Below are 12,635 nucleotides of genomic sequence, written 5' to 3' on the forward strand. Positions count from 1 at the left end.
GTGAGTAGTGCGCTATACAAGTATCAATTTACATTTACATTTATGGCCATTAGTGATCTTGCACGAAGCCCAAACAGCTAAGATGAACTAATATTAGGGCACTGACTGATCGACAGATGTATATGTTATTAGATGTTTCTTCTTTTAAATAACAACCTTATTTTAGATGCTTTTTTACTAATCAATTGTTTTAATTATGAAAGTAACATGCATTGTATTTGTAAATGATTTTAGGTAATCATACAATAAAGTGTTCACATCCTGGTAGTGTAGATGAAAAAGAACTGGAAGGGTGTATTGCGGTTGCAAAGCTTGGGCGGTCTTGAGAGAAAATGACTGGCCAGCTCTGTCCCCAGATGTGCCAGTCTTGCCAACGTTCTCTTTTCACTGTGCACTCACTACAGCATTTGTAGTAGCGCCTAAAAAGAAACAACAAGAAAGCTCAACAACCTTAATTCACTTAATAAGAGAATTCGAGGAGCTGTAAATGTGTATGTATGTAGCAGACTTGCATAGCGCATATATGCCTGGGAAGCAATGTAGCGCTGAGCTGTGTAACATCAGTGCTTCAGGGGCATTATGATGTACCTACTTGCTATAATATAATATTGCAGGTGATGTGTGATGTCATTTTATTTTTACAATTGAGTTCTGATATCAGACTCGCTTGTAATAAGAAAATCGGTGGCAAGACTTTATAAGGCTACACTCTCCTTGTATTTTAATAATAAAATTACCAATAATAACATGATCAATATTAATATTACAGGTGTATATTCACCCCAGTGGGTCACTTGGCACCACTGACCCAAATTTGCTGTCACACATCTCGTTGTATTGACCTTGGATGATGAAAGACGGGAGTCCGGCTTCATTATTCAGCGTTTATATTCTTTTTGTTAGTACTAGTAATGGTATACTGCTACTGATAACAACATACCTCAGTGCTGCATTAACAAGTGTTACTGATGCACACATTAATGTCACTCACGTTAGGGATCGACTTTACCCCGGCCCTTACGAGCGTTAAACAGAAAATAGTCCACCCACTTTCCGCAGGGGGGCGTACGTCTTTGGTCTTCCTGGCAGCGGCCGCATAAGCCGTTAAGGTGCAGGCCCCAAGCAGAAGCGCTGTAGCGCCTCGATAACGTCCCACTCCCAGCAATAGACGTATCGATAAAGCGGCTGCACTAACTTTTCATTAGTGGCCCGCCCGGCGGCCTGCGCGTGTCCGCCGGCGCTAATCCGCTGTCGAGTCTCCGGAAGAGAGGAATCCATCAGCCGCAGAGAGGAGTCAATATTCATTAGGGTTTACATGCACTGAGTGCTGCTGGGACAGCTCATCATCACAGGGCCCCCCGGGGGACGCCAGGGCACTAATTGCCAACACGCACACAGCCGCGTCTCCCGCCTCCTTTTATTTTATTTTTTAATTAAGTAAGCAGTACAGTGCCACGAAGGACAGGAGAAGAGCGCCCGCCGACGCTGAGAAAAGCTGCCTGGTATGAAATAACAGGCCAAGCAAAAGAAATCTATGTGCAGGCTGCGCGCGCAACAGGCCTCCCCGGCCGCCTACGCTCCTCATTGGCAGGAACTGTAAAACTTCCCCGTCGTCTGAAAAGCCTGTAAGAAACTAAACCACCTAGCCCAGCTGTTTAACAAGATACAAAGGATCATAAAACATGCCAACAATTTAAAAAGCAAAGTGGAAGATTTGGGGGGGAAAAAGCGAATTGTTGGAATATATTTTCCAATTGACTTCAAATTAAGCAGAACTAATTTTAGACGGGAGAAGGCTGAAATAAAGCAAAAAGCAATTTTTGGCTTAAAAAATCGCGAGTCTAATTAGCGAGCACTAAATTACATGCAGCAATTGCTTCCCTCCTCAACTCTCCATGGAAAGTGCGTAACACCTCGGTCTGACAATCTCTTGACATCTACTTTGCCACCACCAAACCACCTTGAACCTCAAACTTGTGAACCCTGTATGCCCACCGACTCAATTCTGTAATTGCCCTAAACAGGCAAGTTATGAGCACCTCCCTACTAACTGACACCAGCCCTCAGGTATACTCACTAACTGATCTGCAATGATATGCATGCTGTAATATAGATGTAACCATGGTACCTTGTACACTAAATGAGCTGTACTTCTCTTTGAATATTATATCATTTAACTACCTACTGGTACTTCTTTTACTTTACTTTATTATCTCATTTTTCCATTATATGTAATCTTATATATTGCTATATTAAATACTGTCCTTATTTGATGCGACCAGCATTGGTTTTGATATATGATATGATTATTAATTATCTGCACCAGTTTACCATTCCAGCTCATCTATACCAGCCCTCGGCTTTTCAATATGCGAATTTTGTATTGTCTGTTTCCTCCCCTGATACTTTTGTTTTGGAAAATGCTCAATAAAATTATTTGGGGAGGAGGGGGGAATCGGGAGTCTCTCGCATGAACAGGGTCTGTTGGCATGTGTGGATCATTCACCGTCGGTGTTAGACTGGGACAGAAAATGGGTCTGGCCAAATTAAAAGTGGACCCCATTAGCAAATCAGATAGATAAAAAAATGGCCCACATGTGTACATCGGGCCAAGTTTGAACTTGCAAAGACACACTGTAGAGGTGTTTTGCATGGTACGAGAGACTGGCATGCATTTTTGCTTGCCGCAAGCAATGTTTGTCCTAATATCAGGGAAATCAGCAGTAACCACCAGCCCACCAGACCTTAAAATAGGCCCAAAAACAGACCAAACCCAGCCCAAACTCTGATTTATCAGCTCAGCCTCCCTGTATACCTCATTTCTCTATAGGCCAGTCCAACCATGTTTACAGTTGGTGGCGTTAGGGCATCTGCGGAAATGCAGCGGATGCCCTGTCCACTAAATTCATGGTTCCCTTGCTCAACTCAGGTTCTGGGGGAACTGACAGGTTTCCGACAGCACAGCCTCCGGTGGCAGTGGTGGCTCGCAGGGGAAGTGATGCGGGGCAGTGAGGTGGGGGAGGGACAGAGTGGGGGGGTAGTGGACTCCTAAATACGGCGGAACGGAGTAAAGTAAGTAAATAAATAAATAAAACAATTACCATGAGCGCGCTGAATCGCCAAGTTGGCGATGCAGGCACGCAAGATGCAGGATGCATTTTGTACTAAAATACAGTTCCAAATTCTAGTTTCGCATCTTGCATGATTATGCATAACGTTATGTAATTGTTCTGAAATTTCACGTAATTAAGCCAAAGCAAATTCTGCCAATTTCGCATACATTTAGTATTGTCTAAAATAAAATAATTTTCTGGGGTTTGACAAATGATTAATCAAATCATACTCCACTTCTTCCTTCTTTGGGACTTTCCCAATGTCAATAGCATCTAATGTTCTAGTGGGTCTGCTAATCTTACGACAATGGCTTCTTATTCAAAATATCTCCTCAGCACCTCTGTCCTGTCTTTGTCTTACTTCACATTTCCTGCCCAGCACCTCTACTTTGATCCCTTGTGTTGCAACTGAAAGCCCATGCCGAATCCTTGGCCCATCTCGAGGCAGTGGTCCAGCTGTTTCCCTCATTGTCTATGATCTAATTGGTCTCTTGGTATGTTCACACCACCCCTTTCCGACTTCCTGCTATTGCCTTGTTTATATCTTCCACTTTGCCACAGCTGGCTAAAACAGCTCCATCCTGATGGTCTCATCTGCATTTTGCCGTCTGGTGTTCGTACCCGCACACCTCCAGCACACGTGCCCCATTATTAAAAGCTCAGCAAACGCTTCATATAACTAACTGTCCTCAGCCTGTTCACCTCAGCCCCAATTGAATGGAGCGACGTGAAAAGAGACTATATGGCAGCAATATGCCATTAACCATGTGCAATGATCCACTTCTGTTGTGGCCTTAAATTGTCCATCTTAGCTTAGACCTGCTATCCTCCCAAAACTGGCTTGTTCTTTTCCTTTTGCATGTACATCACTGAAAATAACTTTTCACCTTCCCTTTGGGGTTCTTCCCCTGTTACCAATACCATACGCTTATATTCCAGACACCTAATTTAGTCTATCGCTAGTTCAAGTTTTTTTGCTTTTAGTCTCCGCTTGCACCTTATATCTCCATGTGTCATCTAGAATATCTTTATTTTCAGGTGCGCCCCATTAACTTTGTAATGTCCATGTTTCTGGCTTCTTCTTTTTTCTTATGCCTCTCTTTTCAACTCTCCCACTTTCTTCTTCTTACCCCACAATCGTTCAGTCTTTTGCCTTTAACTTCCGCTCTGTCTCCATTGTCTGCCCCACATGGCCATATCACTTGACACTTGAAAGCTCTCCAGTTGAGCCTCAATAGTGGCTAAACCTCTTTTGATATTCACTTCTTTTGGACAATAAATGTGAAACCAAGCCGGCCAAGCTTTATCCTACACTTTGTATTATTTTTCCCCATGTGCAGTCTTCTTTGTTTTCTCTTCTGCCCCAATTTCTCTCTTCTTATTTGTGAGCAACCAAGGAGCCTTTTCTGCCTCACCTTCGTCCCACTCATCTATGTTCTAAACTCCGCTCGTACTGCATGAGTACCTTGACGACACTGCGCTTGCGTGGCTGGGCCCCTCCCAGCAGAAGTTCCTTCATCACGAACTAGAACTAGATGAAATAACAGACGCCATAATGGCCATGAAGTCGGGCAAGGCGCCGGGATCGGACGGGCTGCCGGTTGACTTTTACAAGGCCTTCAAGCATGTGCTGGCCCCCATTCTAAAGCAGGTGTACTACTCTGCGCTGGAGGGGGGCGCCCTGCCGGCCACGATGCGGGAGGCACTCATAACGTCACTGTTGAAACCTGGTAAGTCACCGGAACACTGCGACTCGTACAGGCCCCTTTCGCTATTAAACACGGACGTTAAGATTTTGGCGAAGGTCCTAGCAACGCGTCTTAACCTCCTGATGGAGCGCCTCGTCCTCCCGGACCAGGCCGGGTTCGTTCCCAACCGTGCGACTTCCCACAACCTGCGCACGCTACAGGCTGTGATGCAGGATATTGACCCTACGAGTGAGGCTGCTGCGGTTTTTCTTGACGCCACCAAGGCGTTCGACTCCTTAGAGTGGGATTACCTTCTTGCCTTGTTGGAGCGGATGGGCATGCCATTCAATTTCCTAGATTGGATACGGCTGTTGTACTGCCAACCTCGAGCTACGGTCCTGCTCAACGGCGCCCGCTCCCCCCCCTTCGCGATCCATAGGGGTACCCGACAGGGGTGCCCTCTCTCCCCGGTTCTGTTCGCAATCGCCATAGAGCCCCTAGCGGCCAAGCTTCGGCAACATCACAAACACCGAGCTCTCATTTATCCAGAGCGCCAACTACTCATTGCCCTATATGCAGACGACATGACTCTATATGTGCATAAGCCGCGGGAACACCTGAACCCTCTGCTGCGTGAAGTCACCAAATTCGGAGCCATCTCGGGGATACAAATCAACTGGGCAAAGTCGGCTCTGTTCCCCTTGACTGAGAGCACCACGCAGTTTCCTCTAGATTACCCCCTGGTGTGGGAATCGGCCGAGATAAAATACCTGGGCATTCAGGTGGCTAGAAATCGGGAGGCCCTGATTAGAGGCAACTACGGGACTGTCATTGACAAACTCACGGACAACATTACTCGGTGGATACGCCTCCCGCTGTCAAATACAGGTCGGATCTCGCTGATAAAGATGGTGATTCTTCCCAAACTGTTGTACCTCTTCACCAACATACCGTATAGCCCTGGCGCATGTTTCTTTCGTACTCTCGACTCCCAGTTGTCGAGACTTATCTGGGGTGGGAAGCAGGCCAGACTTAGCCTGCGGACCCTCATGTTGCCTTATCACCAAGGGGGGTTTGATGTCCCCAACTTTCGGCGATATTATGACTGTGCACAGGGCCACTTCGCGGCCTACTGGTTCCACCCCCCTCCCTTTATGGCGCACCTGGCAGTAGAGGACGGGTATATGAGGCCAGAGCAACCCTCCGGGTGTTTATACACGACAGCACGCACAGAGCGTAGAGACCCCACCACGGTCGACTGCACGGTCAATGCCTGGAAACGATTGGCAGGATATATGGACGTGAAATTCCTATACTCACCCCGCATGGCTCTGGCGAATGATCCCAGATTGAGCGTCACTCGTGAGGAGATTGGCCGTGGGCTGCTCACAAAACTCGCGATTCACACTTGGGGGGATTTATACCACCAGGGGAGTTTTCGTACGGCGACGCACTTTTTTGGGGACAACTCTCCCTCGGTTATGGATACCTTCATATACGTTCGGCTTCGGCAAAATATCAGGGCTGTCACGCCTGACTTTCCGGGGGAACCGGACACCGTGGCGCCGCTACATGCTCTGTTGCAGAAGGGAACGCCGTCACACGTGGTCTCCATGTTGTATAGACACGCGCAGGTGGCTCCGTCTCCCCCCCCATCTTCGTGCACGCGCCAGCTGGGACACAGATCTGGGGGAGCCACTGTCGGATGATCAGTGGGAAGAAAGTTGCTCTCATACCAATGCGGTGACAGGCAATGCTCGCCTTAGGCTAGTTCACTTTAAATTTCTACATCGCCTCTACTTTACCCCCGCCAAACTGCACCGTCTCGGACTCCGTGACAATGATCGCTGCCTACGGTGCAGAAGGCCAGGAGCAGGCTTCATGCACTTAGCATGGGCGTGCCAGGCCGTGGCCGCCTATTGGGTAGCGGTGTTTGCTGCCATTTCTGACATGATCGGGGTAAACATTGAGCCCTGTCCTCAGATAGCGCTGCTGGGTCACTCCGACCCCGCTGTCAAAACACACCGGAAATTTTTCGCTTTGGGATTACTGCTGGCTAAGCGACACGTCGCGTGCCGGTGGGGACGGGGGCGAGCGCCCAAATTCAAAACCTGGCTGGACACGATGACAACTTGGCAGGAGCAGCAGCATAGTTATGCAGACCTTTTACCGCACAAGTCGCGCCCTAGGGACCTCTGGGGCCCCCTGGCTGCGTACCTCCTTCGTTCACAGGTTCCAGACGCATCCTCTGCTGACGCGCCAAGTGACGGGGTGATGTGCGGCCGGCCTTCCACGCTAGCTCCAGCGCCCCCTCCACTGACAACTGACGTTGCCTGATCCCCTCCCCTTCCTCACACCTCTTGCTTCCCATGCACAAGGGCTTGCGTCCCTAGTACGAATGTCAGGGCAACATATGTCCCGTGGAGCGTCCGCTGACACAGGTTAGTGGAGTGGCGGACCTTCCGCCCCCCCCTGGGACTGGAACACAGCGTAGTCCACCCCGGGATGGCATCACATACACGGCACTACAGGCAGATGATTCATGACGCGTTTCTCACTTGGGTCATTACCACTTCCTCCCAGAGCATTAGATAGGTCTGTGGGGCGTAGAGCGTCGCGATGCTGCTTATCGACTGCATTCCATGATGGACGGCAATGCCCTCACAGCACCACGCTTCACTACCTTTGAACACCTCATACTGCGTATGGAGGGCAGCTTCTGGGAGGGAACAGTTCACAATGCACTTGTTTTGGGTTTGTTATTAAAGTTGAATGAAACCTCAGGTATTTCACGCTTGAATTCCGCTTGCGGGTATCCCTACTTACTACTGCATTCTTCAACAGCTCAACCTTCACTACTACGCGGCCGGCCCGACTGGGTTGTAGGCGACATGCTGTGTACTGTAGTTGTTGCTTTTCAAACTGTGCTTCTTGATTCTTGCACTGCATGTTGTCGCTGCCGGCCTGTTAATTCAGGATGTAGGCGTGGAGCTGTGTATTACTGTTTCAGGATCAATAAAGGTTTTGAAAAAAAAAGAAAAAAAAAAAACTATGTTCTAAACTCCTGCACAAGGGGATGTAAACCCTTTTATCACCGATTTAGGCTTGTGTATTGTATCTTTGTACCCTCTTCATATTGGCCAACAGTTCTCCAGGCTTGTGTATTGAATCTTTGTACCCTCTTCATAATGGCCAACAGTTCTCCTCATTACTTCGTTCTACTGCTGCCCTTTCCTCCCCTATAATCTTTCCTCCGTGGCTCTCCATATCTTCAACCCTTAACTCTCTTTAGTCCACATACATTTCACCTTTATCCTCTGGCACTCTCCCATCATCTTTTAGGCCCCTTCATAATCTATCAAAAGTCACAATAGCATGTCTGGTCAACCTAAAACCAGAGTTGCAAAACAACAAACATCTTACCTCACCCAAGAAAAGTGAGCTATACCAATACAGATCTGCATCCCCTCACTCCAGAAGTACCTAAAATATTAATATGGTAAGCCCTATTGTCGGTTCTGTCCATTGCACTAAACCTTATGCATTTGATTTTGGTTCTATAGCATAGTTACCCCCTTGTCTATTTATCTTGTCTGCAGGCAGCATCGAGTACACTTGCCCGGTGGTGAACGACTGTGAGATTACCAAGAGAAGGAGGAAGTCATGCCAAGCTTGCCGTTTCCGCAAGTGCCTCAAAGTTGGGATGTTGAAAGAAGGTAACGGTAATTAAGGCAATGTTCTCATATTTTTGAAAGGATGTACTTAATTCCTGAACCAGAATTACTTTATTGCTATTGGCTCAGATCCCTCAACCACCCGGTTATCGGGCATAAAATATTGTGATAAATGCTGTCAGGATATAATCCTTGAGTGACAGAGAGAGGAAGCCATCGCTAAAAATGGGAAGAGCCACTTGTCACACATAGCCAGTAAACGATAGTGATTCTGAGTGACATTTGTAATGCAGGAGAATAACATCTTGGGTAATGTGAAGAGACAATTATTCTGAATTGTGGGAAAAGATTATAATGTTGAGTGAGGTGAAGAGGCCGCCATGTCAAGTGAGGTGACAGGACTGGTCTCTTAGGTGATGCGAGGAAGTAGGTATCTCAGGTAACATGAAGAGACCATCATCATAAGTTATGTGAAGTAGACGCTGATACCAAGGACATTAGGAGTCTGCCATCTTGCGTGGAATCAGTTGGCAGCCACCTCAAGGGATGTTAGGGAATTTTCATCTTGAGTGATGTTAAGACACTATCATTCTGAGTGTTGGGAAGAAGCTGTCATTTCAAAGATCCCTGCTTGAGTCCATCATGTTCAATGTTGCGAAGATACTGTGTTCTTAAGAGATCTGAGCAAGCTGTCATTTTTGTGATGTGAAGAAGGTTTTACCACGAGTGATGCATGAAGCTACCATCATGAGAGATGTTAAAATGCCATTGTGTTGAGTGATATAAAGAATCCTTCATCTTGAATGATGCAAGAAAGTTTCCACCTGGATGACGTAAAGATGCAGCAATCTTGAGATATGTTAAGATGCTGTCACCTTGAGTGATAGACGGAAACTGTCACCCGGAGTGACATGAAAAACCGACAATCTTTAGAAAGCTTAAACTGGCATCATCTTGAGTGATCAAAAGAAGCTGTCAACTTAAGTGATGTTAAGAAGCAGTTATCAAGTGTGCCCAGAAGAACCTGATAATTTGAGTGATAAAAAGAGGATGTCATCTTGAGTGACTCTAAGAGTCAGTCACCTTGGGTACTCTGAAGATACAGTGTTTTAAGTTATGTAAACAAGTTGTCATCTTGAGTGATGTAAAGAAGTTTTTATAGTGTGTGATGTCAATAGGCTGTCACGTTGAGTGATTTAACCCCTTCAGTGCCCCGCCCTTTCCCCCTCCTGTGCCGGCCGTTACATTAGCGGGCGGGGTTCATGACGAGATAGTCTCGTCATGGGCACAGCGCAACCATGCTCCATGACGAGACTATCTCGTCATGGGCACAGAAGAGGTTAAAATAAAAACCGGAATCTTAATGTCAGAAGGCCTTCACCGTGAGGATTGTAAAAAGAGTTGCCATTATGGGTGTTGTTAGGCCGTCATGATGACGTGATGGTGGGGTTTGACTGCGCTACCAAACCTTATGAATGATGGAGAAAAAGTGAAAAAGATAGGCATAATGAGTGATGTCAAGAAGTCACCATCCTGAAATATGGGGAAAGCACTTGACTTGTGAGTCATTGAAATGAGTTCATATCGAGTGATTAGAGGAGGCTTTACTTTAATAAAATGACTGTCTTTTTCTGACACTTTGGGGTTCTCATTTCAGAATATGGGAGAGGGTCCATTCCTTTTAATGTACAAACCTAATGGCTTCTGGGCATCTTTAAATTTGCCCCCACCTTCTATAGTTAAAAATGTTTTGATCTGATGTCGTTGTTCGTGTATCTAGCCATCGTGTAGTTCATGCAGTGCATTGAGGAGGCTCCCAGCAAGGCCAGAGAGAACGTCTCTACCTTCTGCGAAATGATACACCTGGACGTCCTAAACAATGCCCTCATTGCCAATGCTGCAACACTGCCATGACCTCATGCCATTCTGCAAAAACAAAATATCCAACATCCAAGAAGATATTATGATTAGGGCTCCCTGTTTTCCGTTTTTACAGATTTTTACAGATAAATACAGACAGAAAACAATGTGTTTTCTGTCTGCATTTATTTTTAAATGCGGATAAATACAGAAAATGGTGCTCCTTTTAAGTGTCTTTGATGAATTATAGGTCAGCAGCTGAGCATATGGACAGCATGGGAAATTAAAAAACAGGAGGAAATTTCTTTAAATAACGGCATATGTCAACATACATTTATGGCATAATGCTAGTATTTACCAGTGGAGATATTGTTATGTAATATTTGAGAGCTCAAATAGCTACAACACGACCAACATCAAAGTATGAGTGCACGTCTATCAGTTAAATAAATATGGAAATTTACAGTTTTTCAACTTCATTTATACGCAAAACACAAAATAAATATGGATAAATACAGATAAAAGGGCCCAAAAATAAATATGGATAAATACAGACGGAAATGTTAAAAAAAAAAATACCATAAAACCGGGAGCCCTAATTATGATTAATACCGGTCCATCCTCTTCCCATCTATTGCCCTACTGTCTCTACTAATGTTGCTGACATAAGTCTAACTTCTGGAACAGAAGGATGCAGTGAAGATTGCATTGAACCATACACTGCTTCCTTCAGGAAACAATGTATCATGTCACCTCAGACCTTACTTGTGTGATTAATACATTGCTTTTAGGTGATTCAGTCCAATGCCTAATCTGCTAAGCGCAGGAGCCCAAACGTTTGTTCAGAAACCGACTGTTGGTACTATCGTAGGTTGGGGTGCCAATACCAAGGCAGTGTAGTCTTCATGCCTCTTCCACCGCCACTCAACATTTCCACCTCCACCACAAGCCACTCCCTGCGTCTTGATTTCACTCTAGCAGGTTCTTTTTTATCCTTGCTTTCTCACTTTGTCACTGTTTTTCCAACTTTCTGTTCCTCCTTTTTTTCCGCATTTTATGTTTTTCACTCTCTTCCTCTGGATCAAGGTTTTTTGAGGAAAAATACGTGTGAGTCTCCAAAAATGAGTTCTGGTGGGCCCCACCTGCAACAACCAGCTCAAATTTAGCAGTGGGTCAGTCCCTAAATCACTAATTCATGCTATTAATGCACTTTATCTAAATAGAAAACAGCGGCAGAAAGGGTCATTTTGGTTAACTTTTGGTCAATCTCCAACTTACCTTTCCACAGCAATATTTTGCAAAAATAATTCATAGATCAACTCCACAGCTACATGGAACAAAAGCAACTTCTAAATGTAAATTAATCAGGACGCAGAGTCTCAAGAGGCACTGAGACCAACCCGGTTCCTATTAAAGAGGAAATCCTTAATGTATTGAATGAAGATCGGCAATCAGTTATGATTCTTCTAGATTTGCCTCACGCATATGAAACAGTCGCTCACTCAGTACTACTGCGAATGAACCAGGACTGAGCGGGAATCTCTACGAAAGCCCCTAACTGGATTCTCTAGATACTCAGTAACCACAGCCTGAAAATTTGGAGAGGATAGGATCAATACTTCATCTATAGGGACAATGTCCCTTGGAGTACCACAAGGGTCGGCACTGTTGCCAATATTAATCAACTTTGTACATTCGCCCGCTAGCTCGGGTTCTTGGACAATGTGCAGCACACTGTCAAAATTCTCCTGATGACACCCAGTTTCACATCCAACAGGTTGAGTTTGACCAAAATTAAAATCTCAAACTTCCCTAAATTTTTTTTTAATTAGATGCAAGAAAGTTTACCTTGCCTGAAAGGGGAAAAATGGATCTGCATATTTTGTGGAACACGTTCTTCAAATAGCCTTAGAACCTTGGAAGCCTCCCAACTAAAGCGACGAAGTCTTAAAACCTGGAAGTCGTGTTTCATGTTGAAATGTCCTTTTTAAGCTCTGTGGCAAATAGTTAGAAAATGCACCTAGATTTTTTCGCAATTTTTATTACTTTGAAAAAATAGGGCATTAGACCACCTTACAATAGAAACTAACTACGCTGCACCTTTTAAAATGTTTTTTAGGTGCAGGGAGATTAAGTGATTTGCCCAGAATCACAGGATGTTGAGGGTACGAACCTAGCTCCCTATGTTCCATGGTCAGCTGCCCTAACCACTAGGCTACATCTCCTTCCCAAAACCTTATAAATCCCTGCTCTTTAAAATACTCTTTTTACCCCAATGCACCAACAGGGTGGAGTTTCTG

The 12,635-nt window shown here is 45.4% G+C and overlaps 1 protein-coding gene across 3 annotated transcripts in view; it reads left to right on the forward strand.

Annotated features, from left to right (window-relative positions):
• LOC146798149 (estrogen-related receptor gamma-like) overlaps positions 1 to 12,635 on the forward strand; it is a 185,873-nt gene that overhangs the window by 117,118 nt on the left and 56,120 nt on the right. For 2 of the 3 annotated variants that reach the window (XM_085627939.1, XM_085627936.1), the window contains exon 3: positions 8,401 to 8,523. In XM_085627939.1, coding sequence (XP_085484065.1) covers positions 8,401 to 8,523 — 123 coding nt within the window. The remainder of the gene's footprint in view (positions 1 to 8,400; positions 8,524 to 12,635) is intronic. The other variant, XM_085627937.1, reaches the window with a different exon arrangement.

The sequence above is a fragment of the Triturus cristatus genome, chromosome 9, assembly GCF_964204655.1.
Source record: "Triturus cristatus chromosome 9, aTriCri1.1, whole genome shotgun sequence".
Lineage (NCBI taxonomy): Eukaryota > Metazoa > Chordata > Amphibia > Caudata > Salamandridae > Triturus > Triturus cristatus.